General features: G+C 41.9%; 1 protein-coding gene across 4 annotated transcripts in view; it reads right to left on the bottom strand.

Moving 5' to 3' along the window:
- Nucleotides 1-26344, bottom strand: part of LOC120531139 (kinesin-related protein 4-like) — a 136049-nt gene that overhangs the window by 26749 nt on the left and 82956 nt on the right. The window contains exons 11-14 of one of the 4 annotated variants that reach the window (XM_039756273.1): nt 25286-25467; nt 21607-21739; nt 20820-20859; nt 20133-20374 (exon numbers count right to left, since the gene is read on the bottom strand). In XM_039756273.1, the coding sequence (XP_039612207.1) occupies nt 20241-20374; nt 20820-20859; nt 21607-21739; nt 25286-25467 (489 nt within the window). In that variant the 3' untranslated portion in view covers nt 20133-20240. Of the gene's footprint in view, nt 1-20132; nt 20375-20819; nt 20860-21606; nt 21740-25285; nt 25468-26344 lie in introns of those variants that run through there. The other 3 variants (XM_039756271.1, XM_039756269.1, XM_039756270.1) reach the window with 3 other exon arrangements.

The following is a 26344-nucleotide window of genomic DNA, read 5'->3' as shown; positions in this document are numbered from 1 at the left end:
GAATCATCGTTGTAACTTACAGTTGGCTTATCATCTGTTATAGAGCTGATTGTGTGGTGATTGGGTATTTGGGGAAAGAAAAGTAAGGACAGGAATTGCAGGTTAGTACGTTTGAAAGAGACAAATTATTGTATTGCTACAATAAATTATTTCATCGAAGGTCACACATGGCGCAGCAGCATCTTGTGTGAGACATGAACAATCACTGTGCGATCATGTCCCCAAGTTTAATAACATGCTTTCATTCCAATCATCATGAAAATGATATCACGTATACATCTCAGTATTTTAATTATTCAGAGAGCTGTAATATCACAAATGTAATGGATTCTGTGTCCTGTCGGAGAAAGAGAAAGAATGGAAGCACGTAGTGATTCACACACATAGAGCACATTGAAGATCAAATACAAAACAAAGCATTTAACATGTTACTTTAGTTACGATGGGATCTGAGAAACTAGTAAATTAAATGAATTTAAGATGAAGTTTATGATGTTCTACTTTAATGACAAAATAAACTACGTGATTAAAGTGGAAATTTCGAGATTAAAGTTGACATTTCATGCTTTTTTTCCCCACTGTGTGCCTATTTTTTTTGTCTGTACCCTAATAAGCTCAGACGGTGGGCTACAACTCGCCTTTTCATGGCGACTTTGATATGTGACTTCTTTCTTATTTTGGCACTGTGTGACTTTGTGAACTTGAGCTTTCGAGTTTCTCCGACATGCTATGTCACTCGATCAACTTCCTTTTGTTAATTATACCATTGTTTAAATCAACAAATAGTATGTTTTTCCTTTTCCTCCACTTGGTATTCGCTGAAATTCTTATATTTTCCCCCGTGCTTTTCCCATTGTCTTTTCACAGAACGCAGAGCTCAACGGCTATTTATATTGATTTGCATATTCAAAGAGGCGCAATTCTGAGAGGAGTTGGGGCGGGACAGCACGCGCATGCATGAGCGTTACTTTTCACGCTGACCAGGATTTATGAAGCGGAAGAACGTGGAAGCTGGAGTACACACAGATTCCTGCATCTAGATTTTTCTGTGCGTAAGCACATTTTGGCTTTTGTGCTTACATCATGTTATAGTGCGAATTCTATGCACGGCGTTATGCATGAGGCCCCTGCTCCCTGGCTAATACGTGATCGCTTCGCCGTGCCTGTCGAACTGCGGAACAGCATTGGAAAAAACATGGACTGATTGTCTCTAAACAGATTTTTAGGACTTCATTTTTCAATTTCTAGGCTGCAGTTAAGAAAACTAAACACGATTTCTTTGCCGATTTAGTATCTCGTCATTCTAAGAATCCTAAGGTCTTATTTAATTCCATTAATGCGGCCATTCACCCTCATTCTGTGATGGGATTGAATACCATTGTTCTTTCATGTGAGCAGTTTCTATCATTTTTTGTCAGCAAAATGGATAAAATTCGCTGTGGCATTGTTCAGACTGGCTATAAACCCTCCTACTGTTAATCATGACATTGTCTTAGAATCCTTTGATATAGTCTCACTTTCACAAAAATAAACTATTGACACCACTAAACCAGCTCTCAGCCCCCTCGATACATTACCACCACGCCTTTTAGTGGAAGCCTTTGATGTTTTGGGTCCATCTTTACTAGCCATTATCAATGATTCTATAAGTGCAGGGGTTGTTCCCTCATTTTTTAAACATGCTGCAGTCCGTCCCCATCTAAAAAAGGCAGAATTAAATCCTGGAGTTTTAGCCAATTTTCTCCCAATTTCCCAACTGCCATTTCTGGCTAAAATTCTAGAAAGAATTATTTATAATCAATTAGTCGATCACCTTAACTCCAATAATTTATTTGAGATCTACCAATCTGACTTTAGGCGTTATCATGGTGTTGAGAAGGCCCTTCTTAAAGTATTCAATGACATCTCTATTATTACTGACTCAGGTGGCACTGCAGTCCTTGTCCTCCTGGACCTGGCTGTTGCCTTTGACACTATTGACCATGTGATATTGCTGATGCGGCTTGAACATCTTGTTGGGCTTAAAGGGGCTGCTCTTAACTGGTTCAGGTCATATTTAACTGGTAGACACTTTTCAGTGACTTTAATTTTCTCTTTTTCATCTACTGCTCCTCTTAAATATAATGTTCCTCAGGGATCCATTATTTTTTTTTATAATTAGGAAACTGGCTGGAATGAAAACCTGTGGCCACTGCAGCCCTCCAGGACAGTGGATTGAGGACCCCTGGTCTACAGTGTTGTCTAATGGAAACACAGCATAATATGATGTAATGTAGGATTTGAATATAAACACTTGCAATGTAATGGGTCTTGAAATCCATTATTATTAAACTTTTTAAGTGTTTGCACCATTTTATCCCATATGAATTAGTTAAAATGATGGGTTTTGTATTTTTATCATTACAATTTTACTATTTCTGTTCTTTTTTTGGAAATCTGTGTATTTGAGGAGGGTAATATTTTCTGAGCTTCTATAAAAAGGCATCTTAATACAGGATAAAGCAACATGTTTACATTACAGATTGTCAAAGTACAGCAGACTAGAGTAGATACCATTGTTCACTGGTACTAGCTGACTGTTACTGTAGTGTTTTGAAAACATTAATTGATGTCTTAATACAGGGCTTTAAATTGTGGCTGTCCGTCTTACTCAATTGGAAGAATCCTAACTCATCTATTCTAAGTCAGTGGGTAACTGATGTTATATACTATTTGAGACTGGAAAAAATCAAATTCACACTTAGAGGATCTGTACAAACCTTTCTCAAAACCCGGCAGGATCTAATCAATAACATTTTAGAATAAGCATTTAAATTAAGGAAGCAGGTTCTCTCCCCTCTTTTACTCCATTCATCTCTATTGATTTATTATTTTATCTATTCATTTGTCTTTACTAGCATAAAGTTTTACACTGCTGGCCTAGCTCTCTTTCTCAGGGGTGGGGTTGATTTGTTTCAAACCTTTTATATTTTTTATAAAACTTGACTTATGTGAATGGAGTGTTATTTGATTAAAACAAATCAATAAAATTAAAATATAATGATTAAAAATAAATCGTGGCTGTCCTTTTACAGACTAAGCTACCACAACAATACCTGGGGTCCTTTTGGTTGAGGTTGGCATTTACCCTGAGGTCATTCATTTGGCCTCCTATTTAAAATGATGTCCATGTGCTTAAAAGATAGGTGCATGTTTTGAAGGGGAAGAAGATACTCTGAGACCAGAATTCTTTAAAGTGTAATAGAATTCTTTCATACAAGATAATCTGAATCAACTACAAGGAAAGTGGCAGGAGTTGATGTTAATTATTACCTTGTGCATGCATCTAAAATATTGTAACTTTACTGGTATTACTTGTTGCTGTTTAGTAGTTATAGGCATGGGGCTTCTGTCAAAATCGCAAATAGAGCTGTCAATCATAATGATTAATGACTTTTAAGCCCCGCCCCCTCTGACGTCATACCGGAAGTCCGCCCCGCTGACGCAAGACCGGAAGTCCCGCCCCGTCGCCTCCTTATGACGTCACTCGGAATTCCCCCGCCCCTCCACGTGACCTCTCTCCGCCCCGTTGGTGCCGCCCCCCGGCGTCGGATTGGTGTAAGGGCCCCCAGTCCCCTCCCCGACTCCTCCTTGAACCCTCCCCTGGCCCCTGATTGGTTCCATAAACTGTCAAGGGTCCGTGTGACGGAGGCCTGACCGCTGTTTGAACCCGGATTGCACCTGCCGGGCGAAATAAACTGTCAACGGACCGTGTGATGGATGTCTGACCGTTGGTTGAACCCGCTCCCACCCCACACCCACCTGCCTGCCCAGGAAACTGTCAAGGGCAGTTTGATGGATGTCTACCCCCTCCTTGAACTCCCCACCGCCCCCCTCTCCCGAAAGACAAGCCCGGGCATGTTACAGCCTTTACCTCGACAAGCTCGGGCATGCCCGAGGCCTGTCCTGAACAGCTCAGACATGCCCGGGGGATGCCTCGGCCCCCGCCCTTTCTCCGGCACAAGCCCAGACAGGCCCGGGTCTGCCCTGACCGGCTCAGACCAGCCTAAAGTCGCCCCAGCACCGACCCGAGGATGTTCCGTACCCTGACGTCCTCAAGGGACTGCCTCGGTCTCTGGGTCCGAGGCAGCACCTGACGGACGGCAGCCCCAGACCTCCCAGTCCCCCGATACTTACCGGCCAGTTCTGAAAAGGCCCTATAAAAAGCCAAGCATTTTGTTCTCATCTTGGCTTCAAAAACCTGCATTTTTCCAGCTCACACACACACACAGATAACAAACTGTCAGATCAAAGACACGGTCTGAGTCAGACCGCATTTAACCATAGGCGCCCCACACTGCCCGGACACTTCTGAAACTGAGCGGCGTAAAACAGCCGAGCATTTTCTAAAGACTCTGACCGGGAAAAAATGGAATCTAGGACCGAGGTCCCAGCCAAGCGTCGGCTCCGCGGGGTGAAAAGATGTTTGTTGCCCGAGTTTCTCAAAGCTGAAGCGTCAGACATGGAACGGACCAAGTCGTGTGAAACCAGGGTAGAACCAGACAGTGAGGATCAGGGAAACCCGACGCTAGTTTACGTCAAGCCCCGCCCTTTACCCTAAATACTCCACCTGTTAGTCCCCGGATCCAGACGGATGATCAGACCTCAGCATTCTTTGAAGCTTTTAGCGCTCTCCGCATTTCGACAGCTACAGACTCTGCAATGACGGAAGTCGGCGTAACATCCTCAGGGTTTCCGCCTGAGGCTTCCAAGCCTGAAACTTACCAATTTTATAACTCGGGTTGGACGGACGGCTTTCAGGACCATCAAGAACGTGACCCGCGTTATTTTACTGTACGACCCGATTACACTCTCTGGGCTACAGACCTTGAGACCGACGGTGGATTTCGGTCTCCAGGGCCGGTGAGTTCTTACCCAGACCTCGCTAATGGTGATCAGATGGAAACCTCTTACCTAGCTCCTGGACAGCCTTGGGTGAACAAACAAGATCCGGAGGAACCGATGTCGATCGGACTTTCTGAGCCAGATATGGATTGCCCCGATGGGGTGCTGTCTGAAACCTGGGAAAAGGCCCTGCAGCTTATTAAAGGACTGATAACGTCTCTGGTGGACATTATTGTTTACTACGACCAGAAAAAAGAATGTCAAGGATGTGATATAAAACATCCCGGACAGTCTAGGCATACCTGCCTCTTTGAACCTGAAATCGGATACCGACAAGGTCGTTTTCAGAAGATTCTGAAGATTTTCCGTAAGTCTTGGCTGAAACGCTTGGCGGTGAAAGTTCTAGGGTATTATAATATTCTATTGCCGATTCCCAAAATAGACACGGTGGTCGAAAAGACTGTAGATGAATTTGAAAATACCAGCTCTATTCATGACACAGTAATGCAGTCATTCTATGAAATGGATGAATACTCTTACTCTGTTACCGCCGTGTGGCAAATGAGTTTTGTAAACGTAATATTAATCATGAGGGTCATATGAATCTCTGGACTAAATATGACCTGGAATTTGATGATATGATAGAACTGGTGGGTCTTTCTGAACCTGAAACCGCAGCAGTCTGAACCATGCAGAATCTTAAATAAATGTTTTCTAAGTTGTTAAGTGTTGTCAGTGTTTGTTTCATCACCGGCGATGGAGCAGGTCTTGGAAAAAACGTATTATAACTCTGAGAACCTGGGGGCCTTAGGGGGTAAAGAGTCCTTGAAAAGAGCTCTTTTGCACGACGGACACCGTATTGGAGATCAAGAGGTATCCGACTGGTTATCGGGGCAATACGCCTACACGATCCATAAACCGCCAGAATCCATTTTAAAAGGAATAAGGTGTATGTTTCCAATATAGACGGGCAATGGCAGATCGATCTGGCGGATATGACAAACCTGGCCGAGTATAACCAAGGCTACAAGTATCTACTGACTTGTATAGATATTCTTTCTAAATACGCCTGGGTCAGGGCTCTGAAAAACAAAACCGGTAAAGAAGTAACCAGGGCTTTTCGAGATATTTTGCAGGAAGGTAGAGCTCCCGTTAAACTTCAGACCGATAGTGGTAAAGAGTTTCTCAATCGGGAATTTCAAAGCTTGCTCCGTAAACACGGAATAAAACATTTCACCACCGCTAGTGAATTAAAGGCTTCGGTGGTGGAGAGATTCAATCGAACTCTGAAAACCAAAATGTGGCGCTATTTCAGCTCCGCAATACCCGGTCCTATCTGCCCGGGCTACAGGACTTGGTGAAATCTTATAATCTGAGCTATCACCGAGGCATAAAAATGGCCCCTGCAGAGGTGAACAGTTCCAATTCTTGGAAAGTCTTTAAAAACTTATACGGTCTAACTAAACCCAAAACAAGTGTAAAATATAAATTCAAAGTCGGAGATACGGTGAGGGTGTCGAAAGCCGGAATCCTTTTACCAAGGGCTACTGAACAAACCTTTTCAGATGAGGTATTTACCGTTTCGAACTAGTCCCTAGGGATCCACCCGTCTACAAACTCAAAGATTATGACGCGAGGACATTATAGGTTCCTTTTACGACGCAGAGTTACAAAAGATTCTAGGACGGACGTCTTCAGGATCGAAAAGATTTTGGCAAAAAAAAATATCCGTAGAAAAAAGCATATTTTGGTGAAATGGCTCGGTTGGCCCGAAAAGTTTAACAGCTGGATCCCTGAAAGCTATGCGCAAGATGTTAAATACTGAGAATGAAAAATAGTATTTCATTCACCGGCTGTTCACAATGGAGAGAAAAGCTTTTACGTCGTTCTTCCCAGCAATTCTTCCCGATGTTTTCCCTAATAATACCATCGCCGAATTTACCGTCAAATTAGCCGCCCCCATCGAGCTACAGGGTCCCTGGGAAGTGGCATTGGCCGAAATTCAGTATCCGCACACCTGGAATACCCTAGATAAACCGGATAATAACTTTATCGTGGTGTCCCGAGATTAGTTAAATTTTATACTATTCCGGGGTTATTACTCCAGCCTGGAGAAAGTCACTTCCAAGATGAATGAAGCGTTGTCGAAAGAACCCAAAGCCGTCGATGGCGCTCACCCAACACTCCAATACCTGAAAACACCATGAGATTCGCTACAGCGCTATCGGCGAAGATTCTACATCGTAAGCACCGTCAAGGATGAATCTTTGCATGTCAAGGGACAGTTGGCTAGGCTTTTAGGAGCTCATGGGGACGTGAACATAGGTCTGGTGAATGAAGCTCCTTACCCCGGATATCAGAGCGGGGTTTTATACCTTGTACGTCTACAGCGACATTGTGTCTCACCAAAGAGTCGGAGACAGTTACGTCCCTCTCTTGAGATGCGTACATATTGAGGATGAGATGAATAAGATTACCACAATCACTACGACAGGCGCATTACGCTCCGGTCAGCAAGAGTCAGTTTGATACTTTGACCGTTGAAATAAAGACGGACCAGAACAAACCGGTTCCATTTCAGTTTGGTAAAGTCATCGTCAAGTTACATTTCAGACCCTGTAAAAGTTGTATACACGACTAACACAGAGATGAGATCTTACCTGGACCCTACCCCCTATGTACGGTATTATGAAGCCCAAGCGGGCAACGGTCTCCCTGGGTTTTCTGGGGCCCCGGTGATGTATGGATCCGGGATCGGCGGAATATTTCAGGTTTGTTTAGGCGGGCTTTGCCTCTCTTGAAAAGAGGATTCGAAATTGTCAAACCCCACATTAAATCAGCCGCTAAGAATATTGTCAAAGACGTGGTGGCAGGGGCCATGTCCGGAGCGATGACTCGAGGAAGCGAAGAAAATCAATCGGGGTCGGGTCTGATGGTGATGAGGAAATCTAAGCGTAAGAGACCGCCCGGATCACGAGCCGCCCCGATCAACAAAAAGACGCGCCGTTCAGCTTTTACATCATTTTCTTCTCTCCGACACAAGGATAAGTCCAGCGCCGCAGAAAAGAAATCGAAAAACATTTTTTAACTCAAGATGTCTTTCGTTCATCGAATGTCTCAAGAGTGTGTGAAATCCGAACTGGACTTGTTTACGGTACCCTATACTCAGACTAGCGTAGAGAAAAGCATCTACGTCGAGGTCCCCCCTCTCTCAGCTCTATCGGAAGTCGCCCCGTTGGAGTTTCTGATTACCGGAACGGGGAAGACTACTTGGACCTGAATAATACGCTTCTACACATCTGATGCAAAATCGTCAATGCCGACGGAACTAATCCGGGCCAAGGGCCCGGGTAGCCTTGGTTAATTATCCGATAGCCGCCTTATTTTCACAAGTGGACGTCACCTTGGGAGATCGTTTAATATCCCAGAGTTCCAGCCTTTACCCGTACAGGGCCCTTTTGAGGAATTGCTAAATTACAGCAACGAAACTCTCAACTTCCAATTTGCTTCGGTCTTTTTACAAAGACACGGCCAACGAACATGAAAACACCGCCTTGGACGGACCGAATCAGGGGTTCAAAAAAAGAAGCGGCTATACGGCCCAAGGTAAAACGGTAGAACTCCTCGGGCCTATTCATTCCGACCTATTTTTCAAGAAAAATTAATTCTAAGCGGGTGGACTTCAGAATAAAAATGGTCCGGAGCAAAAATGAATTCTGTCTGATGTCCGGAGATGTCGAGCGTTACAAAGTAAACATTTTATCCGCCGCTCTTTTTGTCAAGAAAGTTAAAGTTTCGCCGGCTGTGAAAATAGGGCATGCCCACGCTCTCACTACCGCCAATGCCAAGTACCCCGTGGAAAGAGTGAATATGAAAGTTCTCAGTATGCCGGCGGAATCGTGTGAGCAATCAGGAGAACCTGTTCTTGGGACAAATACCCAAGTACGTGGTCCTAGGCCTGGTGGATAATGATGCCTTTTCAGGGGATTACGCCAGAAACCCCTTCAATTTCAAGCACAACCAGGTGGAATTCCTGGCCTTGTATTTGGACGGAGAACAGATTCCGGCCAAACCATTTCAACCCGATTTTGCTAATGACATCACCGCTCGAGAATATTACAACCTTGTGTTGGCCTCCGGAAAGCATTTGAAAGACCAGCCTTTAGCCATCAACCGTTCTGAATTCTCCCAAGGATACACCCTGTTTGCCTTTGATTTGACGCCCGATCAAGAATGCGGAGACCATTTCTCCTTGATGAAAACCGGGAACATGAGATTTGAAATCCGCTTTCGACAACCCCTACCCCATACGGTGAATCTAATAGTGTACGCCGTCTTTGACAACATCATTGAAATAAACCAGAGAAGAAACATACTTTATGATTACTGAAAAAAGCATGAACACCTTGCAGATCGACGAACTCCTGTCCGTAACCCGCACACAGAAAATCTGTTTTACGGAGTGCTGGCGTGCGACCAACTGCGGAAAAGATACTCACGGCTCTCCGACCATGATCGCGTCAATACTCACCGTCAAAATCAACCCGGAGAACACTGGTTGGCGATACATCTCAGAGAAGATGGAACTGGAGAATTTTTTGATTCCTACGGCGCCCCACCAGACTTTATCTATTTTCCTGAGGAAATATACAGCTTTTTAAACAGAAACTGTAAAGACATTATTTACCATACCCGGCAACTTCAAAGCTGGTTTTCTAACGTCTGCGGACAACATTGTATTTTCTTCCTGCATCACAGAGGGAAAGGACGTTCTTATCAAGAGATTATGAACCTGTATTTTAATGAAGCCACCAAGAACGATGATATGGTTCAAAAGTTTGTCAACACTTTGTCTAAGAACGCTTCCAAAGGTTTTCAGGATCATCACTGCCTGCAAAGTTCTTTGCCCTGTCATCATCATCATCTTAATAAAGAATAGACCGCCTGTGTAATTCGATGTAATATTTTATTAAAAACAAAAATATAATTACATTTCAATAAGGAATCCATTCATTCTTTCTGCGAGATCTGGTTTTCTTGCCCACAGGTGTATCGGGAGCAATGGCAGCAGGGACCGAGGCAGAGACAGCAGAGGCTCCGTCTGAGGTAGAAGTTTTGAAACTCTCTAGAAGCTCTCTCGTGTCGATGTTCGGCACCGCAGAGGTCGGAATGTTCAATCCGGCCAGGGCCTTAATAAAATCTTTCCAACCCCTGGGTCTCCGATAAGACGGTATGTTGTGACGGGCGGTTAAGTTTCGCATTATCATATTAGTACGGGTAAAGGTTCTCCAAAACACAAACTCTCCCAACTCATTCCAGTAGGTTGTATTAGGGTGATGCGACATTTTCTGTAAAATAATTTCTGTATATTTCTTTGATTTATCCGGGGCACTTTTCAAAATCTCGTCGTACACCCTTTCTTCCGGGGTACTAGGAGCCTGTTTGAGAGCTCCCGACGGTTCCTCCTGGCTCTCGTCAGGCAGCAATAACGTCAGAGATCCGGATTGTTTATCCGCTTTTTTCACAAAGGTCAGGTATCTTTGTAAGGCGGTCGTATAAAGTTTTACTTTTGCATCGGCGCTCAAGTCATCGCGTTGCAGTATGAGTTTCATTTGTTTATCCAGTTCACTTTCCGTCGCGCTTAAAAGGTCGTTGGAAGTTGGGGCTTTCTGATGCCATTGAGCCATTTGTTGTTGAGGGACCAGGTACATCTTGCGCGTGTATTCCATATTTATAATCTCGATCCTATTAAACTAGTAATGAAAGGAATGGCGGCTTAATAGGGCCCGAGAAACCCTCCTTTCTGATTTAAAAGGGCTTTTTTCTTTTTAACGGTGAGTTTTTTATCGGCGAGTTTTTTAACGGAGCAACGATGCTTCTTCAGCAACTTGAACTGTTTGGAAGTCAGGGGCACGTGGCCTTTTAAAGTATTGAGAGCTATTTCGGCCAGAGCGTAAATGAAATCGTCCGGAGCCTCTCTCAACAGCGCTTTTCTTCGGCGACAAGATACCCTGTGCAGGGTCTTGAGCAGAGGGAGATTTCTTTTTATTCTGATCGACATGCCGGCTCTTTTTCAAATACTCGGGAAATCGCCCGTCTTTATCTTTTCACGATGTAGGCCACAGGCCATTCGGGAAGAAACATTCCGGTACGTAAACGAAATTCGTCAGGCGTTTGGGCTTTCAGATCCACCAACAGATAACCGTAAGGGGTTCGCGTGGCGTCCTCAAAGGCCTCCAAGAAAAATTTCACCCTACCGGGGTACATTTGACGCGCTAAATTCGTAATTTGGAGCTTATCTCTCGGGTTTTTAAACAGGGTGATGTAATTCGCGTTCAGATTTATCGTTCTACTTTTCTTGCCTTGAAAAAATAAATTTTGGACCAAGTAAATGATGGACAAATTCCGGTGATGAGTATATTTTGTGAAGGCCCTTTCTATCTCTTGGCTATGGCTCGCCTGTTCCATCAAATCGTCAACGATCGCCAAGTTCACTCGGTCAGGCGGTAGTAGTTCATCGTCGCTTAAGGAGACGGGTAACCCTTCGAAAAATCTGATATTGGGAAACTGGGCTAACAGTTCGTCGTACAGAGTCTGCCAGCAGCTATAAAACCAGACTATATTGTCAGGGCAAAAGCTTTTTCACATAATGCGATTTACCCGAACATGAGGGTCCCGAGACTATTTTTGAGAACGGATGCTGAAGTCTAACGTCAAAACCCTCTTTAGTATCCATAGGGGAGAGATGTGAAATCGGGCAAAAGAACCCTTTTGTTGTACACCACTCTGAATCTTTTTCTGAGTGGACGGTTTTGCAACGTCAGGTTCTTTTTGTTCCTATGAATCTGCGTGCCGTGAACCGTTATTTCTTTCGTGACGTCTTGTTCTACAAAACTATGCACTAGATCCATTAATGAGTATAGGTTTACCGTTTGAACTGTTTCATGATTGAGAGTAATGCCCTTGACTTTCATGCAGATCTTACCTTTGAACGTTTTGTACGCGTACGTTTTCGGACCCCCGGACACAAATTCTTCTATGAAGTCGTCAGAATCTAATTCGCTGGCGAGTTCACCTAAATAGTCCCCTAGGGATGGAGTGTACTGGCCGGGTGATGCTGTGAAGATAACGGAATCTGTATCATGATACAGAATCCTCGATCCTAAACAATCCAACAATTCATACAATTCTAACCGGGCACAGGCCGTGGTGAAAGCGGCGATCACCACATTGACGGGCCCGGGTACAACGTATCTATCATCGGCATACCTCCACTGCACTTGAGCAATTTCGTCCTGATAAAGCCAAAATAGGAGACCCGATACACGTCCGAGAACAGGTAATCGAAGAATTCTTGGGTGTGTGTAACAAACGTCGTGGTCAGCTGGTTAGGCTTCTGACCGAATTTTCCCCAAAGAGAATTCAGAAATAGCTTGGAAATTTGTCTCTTAGCGGGGTTGGAGGCTATGTTTACACTGTCCAATAATACGCCTTCTTTTAAGAAATAGTCGTCTACATAGCGCCGCCGGGATGTTTCGTCCCGGGCCCAGGAGGGCCACCCGGAGGCCTCCTGTTTGCCTTTCAGATGAATTTTGATGTACTCGGAAAATAAATCTGCGGTACTCTGTTAAGTAATGCCATATCTCGTGAATCTTTAAAACTCTGTACCCTTTATCTAAGGCCTTGAGTATCTCGACGCTGCACCAGGTTCCCGTTAAAGACCTTTCCCGATCGTTGTGACGGCAAAGGCGGTGGACGTCTGGGTTTTTGCGCACGTACGACACAAAACGAACATCAATTTATCACAAATTCTTAAAGGGAGGACCGGAAAGTACAAATTGCGCGGGGGTAACACGGTGATTTTAATGAGCCCAAAGTATTTCTTAAGATCGCCAAACTCTTGGAAAACAAGGTTGGATGGCGATCGGGTAGGTTTTGTTTTGTTGGCGTAAGGGTACAGACTCGTAAAATCGTAATAATGCATTTGTTCGTCGCCTTGAACCTTATGATATAATTTGATCGCGTTGGTGCGCCCTCCATACAGGGCATCGCGGGGATTGATAGGTTTAGGAAACTCAAAGCGTCTTAAGAAATCCTGAAGCTGGAGTCCTCTTTTTCATACGTTCCCATTGATGTTCCCAAAGGACTCTCACCGTCAGATGAAATTTTTCACGCAAATTCTTGAGTTTGTCGTCAAACGTTTGAAACAATTCGGCATAAGGAGCCCCGGTGAGAGGATGTTTGGCTTGCGCCTCGTAGCACTCTGGACATCCGTGATAAAAGCATCCGGCGAACTCAAAGGCCGTCGGGACACCCTGAACTTCGGCGTAACCGTCTAAATAAAAGGATCCCATCTTGACTTCGCCGTGATTCAGGGCGTGCCGAATGTTTATTTTTTCCTTTTCGGAAAGAAACATCAGCCATTGAATAGAAGCGTTAGAATAAGCTTTGTGAGTGCTTTTGTAATGATCACTCGGAATGATTCCAATTGCATGATCGGGCATGCAGTTTTGTCTGTACATGGACAGGCAGAGAGAAGCTAAGGTCATACACTGAAAAGGATCGATATCGCCGATCCTGACCACTTGCTGGAACTCTGGGATATTAAACGATCTCCCAAGGTGACGTCCACTTGTGAAAATAAGGCGGCTATCGGATAATTAACCAAGGCTACCCGGGCCCCTTGGCCCGGATTAGTTCCGTCGGCATTGACGATTTTGCATCGGATGTGTAGAAGCGTATTATTCAGGTCCAAGTAGTCTTCCCGTTCCGGTAATCAGAAACTCCAACGGGCGACTTCGATAGAGCTGAGAGAGGGGGGACCTCGACGTAGATGCTTTTCTCTACGCTAGTCTGAGTATAGGGTACCGTAAACAAGTCCAGTTCGGATTTCACACACTCTTGAGACATTCGATGAGCGAAAGACATCTTGAGTTAAAAAATGTTTTTCGATTTCTTTTCCTGCGGTAGGGACTTATCCTTGTGTCGGAGAGAAGAAAATGATGTAAAAGCTGAACGGCTTGTTGATCGGGGCGGCTCGTGATACGCTTAGATTTCCTCATCACCATCAGACCCGACCCCGATTGATTTTCTTCGCTTCCTCGAGTCATCGCTCCGGACATGGCCCCTGCCACCACGTCTTTGACAATATTCTTAGCGGCTGATTTAATGTGTGGTTTGACAATTTCGAATCCTCTTTTCAAGAGAGGCAAAGCCCGCCTAAACAAACCGCGAAATATTCCGCCGATCCCGGATCCATACATCACCGGGGCCCCGGAAAACCCAGGGAGACCGTTGCCCGCTTGGGCTTCATAATACCGTACATAGGGGGTAGGGTCCAGGTAAGATCTCATCTCTGTGTTAGTCGTGTATACAACTTTTACAGGGTCTGAAATGTAACTTGACGATGACTTTACCAAACTGAAATGGAACCGGTTTGTTCTGGTCCGTCTTTATTTCAACGGTCAAAGTATCAAACTGACTCTTGCTGACCGGAGCGTAATGCGGCCTGTCGTAAGTGATTGTGGTAATCTTATTCATCTCATCCTCAATATGTACGCACCTCAAGAGAGGGACGTAACTGTCTCCGACTCTTTGGTGAGACACAATGTCGCTGTAGACGTACAAGGTATAAAACCCCGCTCTGATATCCGCGGGGTAAGGAGCTTCATTCACTAGACCTATGTTCACGTCCCCATGAGCTCCTAAAAGCCTAGCCAACTGTCCCTTGACATGCAAAGATTCATCCTTGGCGGTGCTTACGCGTAGAATCTTCGCGATAGCGCTGTAGCGGAATCTCATGGTGTTTTCAGGTATTGGAGTGTTGGGTGAGCGCCATCGACGGCTTTGGGTTCTTTCGACAACGCTTCATTCATCTTGGAAGTGACTTTCTCCAGGCTGGAGTAATAACCCGCCGGAATAGTATAAAATTTAACTAATCTCGGGGACACCACGATAAAGTTATTATCCGGTTTATCTAGGGTATTCCAGGTGTGCGGATACTGAATTTCGGCCAATGCCACTTCCCAGGGACCCTGTAGCTCGATGGGGGCGGCTAATTTGACGATAAATTCGGCGATGGTATTATTAGGGAAAACATCGCGGGAAGAATTGCTGGGAAGAACGACGTAAAAGCTTTTTCTCTCCATTGTGAACAGCCGGTGAATGAAATACTATTTTTCATTCTCAGTATTTAACATCTTGCGCATAGCTTTCAGGGATCCAGCTGTTAAACTTTTCGGGCCAACCGAGCCATTTCACCAAAATATGCTTTTTTCTACGGATATTTTTTTTTGCCAAAATCTTTTCGATCCTGAAGACGTCCGGTCCTAGAATCTTTTGTAACTCTGCGTCGTAAAAGGAACCTATAATGTCCTCGCCGTCATAATCTTTGAGTTTGTAGACGGGTGGATCCCTAGGGACTAGTTCAGAAACGGTAAATACCTCATCTGAAAAGGTTTGTTCGTAGCCCTTGGTAAAAGGATTCCGGGCTTTCGACACCCTCACCGTATCTCCGACTTTGAATTTATATTTTACACTTGTTTTGGGTTTAGTTAGACCGTATAAGTTTTTAAAGACTTTCCAAGAATTGGAACTGTTCACCTCTGCAGGGGCCATTTTTATGCCTCGGTGATAGCTCAGATTATAAGATTTCACCAAGTCCTGTAGCCCGGGCAGATAGGACCGGGTATTGCGGGAGCTGAAATAGCGCCACATTTTGGTTTTCAGAGTTCGATTGAATCTCTCCACCACCGAAGCCTTTAATTCACTAGCGGTGGTGAAATGTTTTATTCCGTGTTTACGGAGCAAGCTTTGAAATTCCCGATTGAGAAACTCTTTACCGCTATCGGTCTGAAGTTTAACGGAGCTCTACCTTCCTGCAAAATATCTCGAAAAGCCCTGGTTACTTCTTTACCGGTTTTGTTTTTCAGAGCCCTGACCCAGGCGTATTTAGAAAGAATATCTATACAAGTCAGTAGATACTTGTAGCCTTGGTTATACTCGGCCAGGTTTGTCATATCCGCCAGATCGATCTACCATTGCCCGTCTATATTGGAAACGTACACCTTATTCCTTTTAAAATGGATTCTGGCCGGTTTATGGATCGTGTAGGCGTATTGCCCCGATAACCAGTCGGATACCTCTTGATCTCCAATACGGTGTCCGTCGTGCAAAAGAGCTCTTTTCAAGGACTCTTTACCCCCTAAGGCCCCCGGGTTCTCAGAGTTATAATACGTTTTTTCCAAGACCTGCTCCATCGCGGTGATGAAACAAACACTGACAACACTTAACAACTTAGAAAACATTTATTTAAGATTCTGCATGGTTCAGACTGCTGCGGTTTCAGGTTCAGAAAGACCCACCAATTCTATCATATCATCAAATTCCAGGTCATATTTAGTCCAGAGATTCATATGACCCTCATGATTAATATTACGTTTACAAAACTCATTTGCCACACGGCGGGTAACAGAGTAAGAGTATTCATCCATTTCATAGAATGACTGCATTACTGTGTCATGAATAGAGCTGGTATTTTCAAATTCATCTACAGTCTTTTCGACCACCGTGTCTATTTTGGGAATCGGCAATAGAATATTATAATACCCTAGAACTTTCACGCCAAGCGTTTCAGCAAAGACTTACGGAAAATCTTCAGAATCTTCTGAAAACGACCTTGTCGGTATCCGATTTCAGGTTCAAAGAGGCAGGTATGCCTAGACTGTCCGGGATGTTTTATATCACATCCTTGACATTCTTTTTTCTGGTCGTAGTAAACAATAATGTCCACCAGAGGCGTTATCAGTCCTTTAATAAGCTGCAGGGCCTTTTCCCAGGTTTCAGACAGCACCCCATCGGGGCAATCCATATCTGGCTCAGAAAGTCCGATCGACATCGGTTCCTCCGGATCTTGTTTGTTCACCCAAGGCTGTCCAGGAGCTAGGTAAGAGGTTTCCATCTGATCACCATTAGCGAGGTCTGGGTAAGAACTCACCGGCCCTGGAGACCGAAATCCACCGTCGGTCTCAAGGTCTGTAGCCCAGAGAGTGTAATCGGGTCGTACAGTAAAATAACGCGGGTCACGTTCTTGATGGTCCTGAAAGCCGTCCGTCCAACCCGAGTTATAAAATTGGTAAGTTTCAGGCTTGGAAGCCTCAGGCGGAAACCCTGAGGATGTTACGCCGACTTCCGTCATTGCAGAGTCTGTAGCTGTCGAAATGCGGAGAGCGCTAAAAGCTTTAAAGAATGCTGAGGTCTGATCATCCGTCTGGATCCGGGGACTAACAGGTGGAGTATTTAGGGTAAAAGGGCGGGGCTTGACGTAAACTAGCGTCGGGTTTCCCTGATCCTCACTGTCTGGTTCTACCCTGGTTTCACGACTTGGTCCGTTCCATGTGTGGCGCTTCAGCTTTGAGAAACTCGGGCAACAAACATCTTTTCACCCCGCGGAGCCGACGCTTGGCTGGGACCTCGGTCCTAGATTCCATTTTTCCCGGTCAGAGTCTTTAGAAAATGCTCGGCTGTTTTACGCCGCTCAGTTTCAGAAGTGTCCGGGCAGTGTGGGGCGCCTATGGTTAAATGCGGTCTGACTCAGATCGTGTCTTTGATCTGACAGTTTGTTATCTGTGTGTGTGTGAGCTGGAAAAATGCAGGTTTTTGAAGCCAAGATGAGAACAAAATGCTTGGCTTTTTATAGGGCCTTTTCAGAACTGGCCGGTAAGTATCGGGGGACTGGGAGGTCTGGGGCTGCCGTCCGTCAGGTGCTGCCTCGGACCCAGAGACCGAGGCAGTCCCTTGAGGACATCAGGGTACGGAACATCCTCGGTCGGTGCTGGGGCGACTTTAGGCTGGTCTGAGCGGTCAGGACAGACCCGGCCTGTCTGGGCTTGTGCGGAGAAATGGGGGGACGAGGCATCCCCCGGGCATGTCTGAGCTGTTCAGGACAGGCCTCGGGCATGCCCGAGCTTGTCGAGGTAAAGGCTGTAACATGCCGGGCTTGTCTTTCGGGAGAGGGGGGCGGTGGGGAGTTCAAGGAGGGGGTAGACATCCATCAAACTGCCCTTGACAGTTTCCTAGGCAGGCAGGTGAGTGTGGGGTGGGAGCGGGTTCAAACAGGGGTCAGACATCCATCAAACTGCCCTTGACAGTTTCCTGGGCAGGCAGGTGGGTGTGGGGTGGGAGCGGGTTCAACCAACGGTCAGACATCCATAACACGGTCCGTTGACAGTTTATTTCGCCCGGCAGGTGCAATCCGGGTTCAAACAGCGGTCAGGCCTCCGTCACACGGACCCTTGACAGTTTATGGAACCAATCAGGGGCCGGGGGAGGGTTCAAGGAGGAGTCGGGAGGGGCGGGGCCCTTACACCAATCCGGCGCGGGCGGCGCCAGCGGGCGGAGAGAGGTCACGTGGAGGCGGGGAATTCCGGCGTGACGTCATCAGGAGGCGACGGGGCGGGACTTCCGGGTCTTGCGTCAGCGGGCGGACTTCGGTATGACGTCAGAGGGCGGGTCTTAAAAGTCATTAATCATTATGATTGACAGCTCTAATTGCGATTTTGACAGAAGCCCCATGCCTATAACTACTCTGTTTGTTAAACCTTGGTTATCCGATTTATTCAAAGCATATTTTTTTATAAATAAAAGTAAGGATATGCCATACATGGGTACAGTACTGTATAGTACATTGATATGGCAAGATTATATTTCTGAATGTACAGAACATAAGGCTCTGTAATTAACAGTATAATGTAACAAAAATAAAAAAATGCTTTAGGCAAAAAAAATCACTGTACTGCAATAGTACTGACCTTATCTCTATTGTAGTCCTAACTCACTTTAGTTGTACTGTTCCATATGCTGGTAGCTTTTCCTGTTATTTGTTGAACTGTGCACCTCATTTGTCTTGTCATTTATTAACATTACTGTTAGTCATGTCCTACACTCACAATGGTGTTATAAATGTCCATGAAGCTCATGGAAACCATAATGTCCCATAATTAACAGTGAAATACAATGCATCCCTTGTGTCTTTTGTAGGCTCTCCTTTTTATCTCTTGTTTCAGTCACATCCAAAACATATCTTTAAGGTACATAAAGCCCTTGGTCTGGTAAGTTTTGGTATGCCGCAATCTGAATCTCTGTTTATGCGTATCCCTTGTAACAATTTGAACCTGGAAATAACCCGCCTTTTTACAACATGGTACACCAACCAGCCTTCAAGAAAGCTACTGTCATATTAAAACTATGAGTTAAATGATTCCTCTTCCTCTTGCTATGGTTTAACTCAAAACCTACTCTAGTATATACTCCCAAAATATACCATTTGTGTTCTTCTGAAGCTGGTCTTCTCACTACAAAAAAAGGCTTTGTTAATGTGTGTTCAGATAGTTTTCTCCTCCCTTCTGCTGCGGACGTCCTAGGTCTGTTGGTAATGCTAATCAATTTAAATATCAAAGTGAATATGGCATGCTAGTTGTAATGTGCTTAGCCATTAGTCTCTGCAAAGTCGCTGCAAAATGTGTCTGGAATTAGGATAAGGTATACAACACAGCACAGACAAAGTGTACATTTACAGCGATACATTTATATAACATCTGCAAAATAAATCAACAAACATTTCTCCAACATTTGCTATATGAAATGGTTAAAATTGTGTTTTAGCAGACACTGTATATGTGAGGGGAGCAGCACACTGGTTAATATTACTTTTTTTTTTAGTAATAATGTAAAATACTGGTCAGTCATTTCAGATTTAACTATTCAGGCAAGTTGAACATCTGAATAGTCGGCTAAAGAAAGATTCAACAGTCTGAACACTGTATTATTTGTTTCTAAAAATCTAACATTTTTAATCTAGAGTTGCTTTTTTAGCTATCACAACATGTAAAACCATTCTAGGGATGGCAGATGCACAGAAAACATTCTAACCAAACTAAAACATTCACATTCTGTACTGTGCAAATTCCAAACAAAAACATCCTAAAATATATGCCTAAAAATAAAAACTGCTGTGTCTGTGCTACAAAACAGGAACTTTATTTTGAAGACATTTACCCTAAGAACTTAATCAGTACGTTTCATAACTTCCATTAAACACAGCCACTGTTTTCACATACACCTTCACAAATAGCAGAAGTCTGGTTTTTGTAGACAAAAAACACTAAAGACAGACACCATTTTATTTTTTTTAACAAGAACATATTAATTAGATTTAAAAATAAACCATTTACCTGAATATATCACATCTGACAAACTAATATAATATTATCTATCAAATGTTAATATAGGTTTACAACTTAATAATGGTGTGTACTTATATTTAAAGAGTCCAAATAGCTTATTCTAGAACACAGAAGTTAAAAAGAAAACAAGAAGGGATTTTTTTCACCAGCATCTTCTTTGCCTGGAGTATAGTTGGAAGGACTCTTGGAAATGAAGGAAAATTCAAATTCCTCTTCAGTTCCACTCTCAAGATTGTCAAATAAAGAACCTACAAGCATTTCATGCATGAACATTAACAGTTTTGTGCCGAATTATCCCGTCATGTATTTCTTACAATTTTACAATGGATCATTTACAATATTCTTCAGCCATCTATTTTCTGATCTGGCCTATGCCATTACATGGTACCAGGGAGCTACAGTCTATCCTAACATCATCAGACAGAAGGCAGAAATCAAGTCCATATTTAATATTAATCCATTACTGAAAATACTAATACAGTCCACCAAAATAATATACATTTCATGTAGCAGGAAAGGGGGTGTCTGCAGAAAAGCCATGTGCAGACATAAAGACGACATGCAAACCCCACGCCAACAATTTCCAGGCTGGGATCCAAGCTCAAGTCATGGGAGCTGACAGTCGGCAGTAAAAAAAATACTGTATTTTACCAAAACTGCTAGATTAAAGTTCAGAATAGAAAATTAACTTACCAAGCTTACTTTTAGAAGATGAAGCAGAGTTGATTACTTCCTAAAAGAAATGTATACATTATTATTGACTACTGTGAATGACAGGGCAGTAAACAATCATGTTAAGCATTCTGTTACAGTGATGCTTAATTGCTTTTTGGTTTTTTTTTGCTGCCTGGAAAATGAAAGTATGGACCATTCACCAAAGCAAACTTGTACTGACATTTATTAACCCCAATACTCAAAAGAAAATCCTCATAGTTGTCCTTTATGTGTACTGTATTTCACTCAGCATAATTATTTTGCTTTTGTTCATAGGTCTGCCTTTCGGGTAGCACAGCACTTCTCTAATTATTATGACTTACTGAAAGGAATGGTGCATATACTTTCTTGTTCTGTATTCCCACTGTAATACGACTTTAGCTGCTTTAAAATAGTGGCATCATTAAACTTTAAGGTTTGGTCTTCTCATGGGTTTCATTTCAAATTCGGCAAAAAGAAAATGATTATCAGCAGCCCTCACTGTCTACAAGATCTAAAGGAGCAGAGACTCTGGACACCAATAGGAAGCAATTCTAGCACACCAACATTGCAGAGAACAATGAATTATTCAGTGGATAACAACCTATTTGTAATACATGACATCTTAAATTGCCTAATACCAATTTTAAACATGCTCAGATGAAAAAGCTATAGTTAGGTATGTTATTCAACCATAAAGTACATTTTCTGAAGTCACATTACTGAGAACTGAAATTGAAACACCTGAGGTTGTCTTAGTTCTCGATTTACAGCCCATATTTCTTACCTCCTTGCAAGATACCTCTGGATTAAAGAAACTGCCACTAAATACAGGAAAGTAGTCTTTAGGAGATGCATTACTTGAGAAAAAAAATCCTGGATATTTAGAATCTGATTCTTCTGACCTCAGATTAAAGCTCCTAAAACAAAGATATGAAAACAATGAAACTGATGTTCATTAGGAATCAGAACATTTACCAAGCTACAGCATTTATTCCTCATCTCAATTGTATTACTTAACTAAGCCAATTAATATTTAATTACAAAGAAAATTAAGTTTCTTCCAAAATTCAGTAATTTGTATAGAAACACAAATTTTACTTAGTAGCAGTATATAAACATAAAGAGGTACCTGTTCTAACTTCCACTGAAGAAAACTTGTAGTATTATATTTCACATATCTACAGTCCCACCGTACAATCAATTAAATGCATACATATATACATTGTAATCAGTCTACAAAGGTATCCATTTCATTTGCATTTATCTTTGGACAGCTTGAGGACATTTAAAAAAGTTTATTTACTTTTATGATACATATGTGATTTTGCATACACAATATATACATACAGAACAGTAGAGATAAATAAGAAAGTAACATAACAGACCATACTAAATATTTTTTTGTTTCTCAGACAATTAATATATCATTTATCTCTATATGGAGGGAATGCTGACCTCTTTCCTTGTATTTCTCCTACTGAACCTCCCCTACTTAACCTTTTTAACATTATGTTTTCCCATGGACAAATGAGCCAAAAACATTGAATTTTTAACAAGTAAAACTACTATCAAACACGCAAATACAAAAATGACAAAATAATTACAGTAGGAAAGGTTTTTTTAGTGTTCACTGCTGTGCCAATGCAGATTTAGTACATGTCCTTTGAATGACACATTTTCAAGCAGTCACCAATGCACAGTCCAGCATTGCAAACAGTGCAGCACAACTGTGTTTTCTTTTACACTTTCTTACATTTTTTCTGTTGCTTGTTCATAAGAGAGTAAATGTCAGTACTTGATCCACACAGTGGACATGCCCACTGTGTTACTGTAGGCTAATACAGTGCAAGGCTTAGTGAGTTTCACATTTCCCCTGACATGAAAATTGACAGTTGCTGCACTGCGAACTGTGCTTTGGGGTCTAATTTCCACTGTATCACAGTCAATTTACCTTTTGGCCACACTGAATCATCATATGAGTGAATTCACCTGGCATATCATGGCGGGTCCATCATACTGTATGCATCAGCTTCACTATCTGAGTCAATGTCTGATGACCAATTTACATTGTCATCAGCGTCATTTGATTAATCTAATGCTTCAGTTTCAGATTGTTCTAAAACAGGCTTTATATTTTTTTCATTTACAAGCCATTGTGTATTTCTGTTGACGATTTCACCCAACTCATAAATATTGCTGAATTACTATAGAGTGGCAAAACACATAGAAATAATCATGATTTTTTTCAGCATTAATGTTATTTTTTTCACTAGATGGCAGCAAAATACTGCCCAAGCGCTGTACTTTCAAACAATACAGTTTAACCTGAGAGAGACTCAATCTTAACAGTGTTCACACAGAATACTTACGCTGAGACACAATTGAGATTAACGGCAAGGTGGTGAAAAGCTCTGCTTCAGAAACATTGTCCATTTCGTGCCAACTTTAACCTCAAACATTAGAAAGGGAACTGCTTTTCTTAACTTAATTTGAGTAAAATGTGCACTTCTAGGAGTTATGTGAAGTACTTAAGCTGTAATGATTTATTGCTATGTCATAAGTTGCATTTTTCAAAATGAACTATTAAGTTGTGGAGACTTTCTTATGCTATAATTATTTAATTCCTTAAAATCCTTGATAGACGGAACACCTATACTGTTACTAAAACAGACACCTGAAGAGAGATTTTCTAAAGGAGCTACTTGCTTAAACTTTTGGTCATTGACCAACGGTGGCTTCTAGGAAAGAACTGTTCATGGCAGTAATGCCAAAAGACAAGTACTGTACCGCACTGCATAGAGAGTTATGCCATTTGACAAGGCAGAGTGGTGGCTCTGAGGCTAGGGATCTGCACTGGCAATCGGAAGGTTGCTGGTTCAAATTCCGTAAATGCCAAAAGGGACTCTGCTCTGTTGAGCCCTTAAGCAAGGCCTTAACCTGCAATTGCTGAGCATTTTGAGTAGTGAGAAAAGCGCTGTATAAATGCTAAGAATTATTATTATTATTAATGTAGCAAAGTTTTTTATGATAACTTCAACTTAAGTATACTTCCAAACCTCAGGTCATACATTAGTTAAGGTTTAAGAACTTATGGCATACTTAAATAAAGATAACATTCACAAAATAAAAGCTAAAACAATAAAAAATACAGCTATAAGAATATTAAAACTCGCTGTTAATACTTTCAAGGCAGTGTTGACAAAAGTACATAACAAGTGGGTAAAAGGCTAAATTTTGTAATAGTCACCAATAATATATAATTTAGTTGTATTCAATAGATGGCAGCAAAGGCTGTGAGAATAAAACTGAATAGCTATTCTTTTTCTTTACAGCATGATATCAAATACCCGCAGTGGTCCTCGCCATAAGAAATCCTCCGCAAAAGACATTTTGTTTGCTGTTGATGACTTGGGTTCAACCCAGTCAAATGTCATAATAAGGTGGCAATAAGTTAGATGATGCGGAACAATGTTTGCAGTGCAACATGAAGTATAAACAGTATGACTAAAGAATTGTATCCAATAAGTTATCTTGAACAGTATCATATACTTCAAAATGATCATGTATAGAGTGTCCATACAGCTGTTGTCTTCTGAAAAAAAAAATCAGAAGAAAAAGCCACAACAGAGTTAATTTTCTCGACATTTCTCCAAATACTAAAATTTTGTTTTCCTCATGCTAAGTAAACAGTAAACTATTAAATTGTACCTGTATAAAGCAATACCAGGATATCACTATAAATATATGAATATTTTATTTAGCATTCCTTTTGCCTGCAATGTTTTTTTGCCCAGCATTAAAGGTCCTTTGGGACTATTTATAAATGTAACTGTACTGTAAAGTTAACTTTACCTTGTAGGTTATAATTATTTCAGCAGTGAAAAAAGCTAAACTGTTTTACTGTACTTGCTTTATTATGACCCTGGCCATAAGGTAAGTTTAACTTCTGCTATTTGTCTAGGCGAAGAAAGAACTTTTCTGTACTCTAAGATTAACTATAACAGCTTTGTATCCTAGAGGTCTCTGCAAGTAAAATGTTTATTAATAAAGAATTGACTTGCTGTGCTCAACCTTGAATTAGTTGTTTACCTCCAGACAACATCATTCAGCAGATTAATTCAAAAATAGCAAAAATGTACAAGATCAACAGAACCTTTTCCTTACTTCTGCCTTAAAACCTATAATGTTAAGAACTACCTTAATTGCAAAGTTTGAGGATCAAAAAATCATCTCAAAATATGATTGACCATATTTAAACAATGAATGCACTGGAAGCTATATTTGCATTGCAATGAAAAATAAAAAAGCAGAACACGAGTTATAAAAGAATGTTATTTACAGTGGACTCAACAGATTCTGCACAAATGGCATGAATTTACTACAGTACCATGGCAACAACAGTGATTAAATTCTAAAAGTTAGGATACTTCTTAAGGTACAAAAATTGCAATAAATATACTCACTGTAAAGAAAAACTTGGAGTACTCTGTGACCCTTCAACTTTGGAAAGAGAAGCTTTTGGAAATAAATGATCCTCCTTTTCCTCATTTGCATGTTTTTGTGCTGGAATGGTTTTTGACATTTGCTGTGGCACATCTGCTTGGATTTCATTTTCTGTATTTCTGCTTAGCTGTTCAGGGTTAACCTGTTATAAGAATATTTTTTAATTATTTTCTAAAAATTAATGGAAAAATTGTAAACTGGTCCAGATCAGTTATTTTTATGACTAGAGGCAAGATGTTATGTTACCCTATTTTCTCTCAAACATTTACATTTATTATAAGCAATACTTGGAACAGCTTGTGTAGTCTGAAATAATACCTATTAACATAAGCATTATGTATTCAGAAATCCGTCCAGTTTATAAACCAGCAACGTTAGAAAGGAGGAAATGTGGAAACAAGCATCAGATTTACTCACACATACTTCATTTTGAAGCTGACAATTAACACACATGCTTTTGGGATGTGCAAAGAAAACAAAACAAAGACACAAGGAGAGTATGCAAATTCCACACAAGCAATGCATGAGCACAGGATTAAAACCTAGGTCTCTGAAGCTATAAAACAGCACTATCCACTGAGATAATGTGCTGCCTGCAATAAGATATACTAGTACTTATTTCATTTACGAGACACTAAAGGGATGTATGAAAAGACAGAACATTTTGCTCTATCCAAGAAATTTCCTAATAAATAGTTAAATAGACAGCTTCAGATTCACAAAGCAGCAGATGCAAGAGTTGTAAATATATAAATATTTTACTGTATTTTTTCACACATCTGAATTAAATTCAGATTCACGTTGTTGAAACTTTCTATTTGTACCTACTATTTCAAAACATAGTAAGAAGCTAAATGTAAGACAAAATGTATTACAAGGAAGACTCTTGTAATACTGGCATTATATCTGAAGTTGGCTTCTCACCTTGGCCCTGATGCTGCTGGGATATTTTACTGAATAATAATAAAGTATGGATGAAAGGACTAACAAAAGTATCCTCTTTCTATGAATCTGATCAT

This window comes from Polypterus senegalus, chromosome 6 (genome assembly GCF_016835505.1).
Source record: "Polypterus senegalus isolate Bchr_013 chromosome 6, ASM1683550v1, whole genome shotgun sequence".
Taxonomy (NCBI): domain Eukaryota; kingdom Metazoa; phylum Chordata; class Cladistia; order Polypteriformes; family Polypteridae; genus Polypterus; species Polypterus senegalus.
Note: the sequence above shows the minus strand (reverse complement) of the source record. Positions and strands in the feature narration are given on the sequence as shown.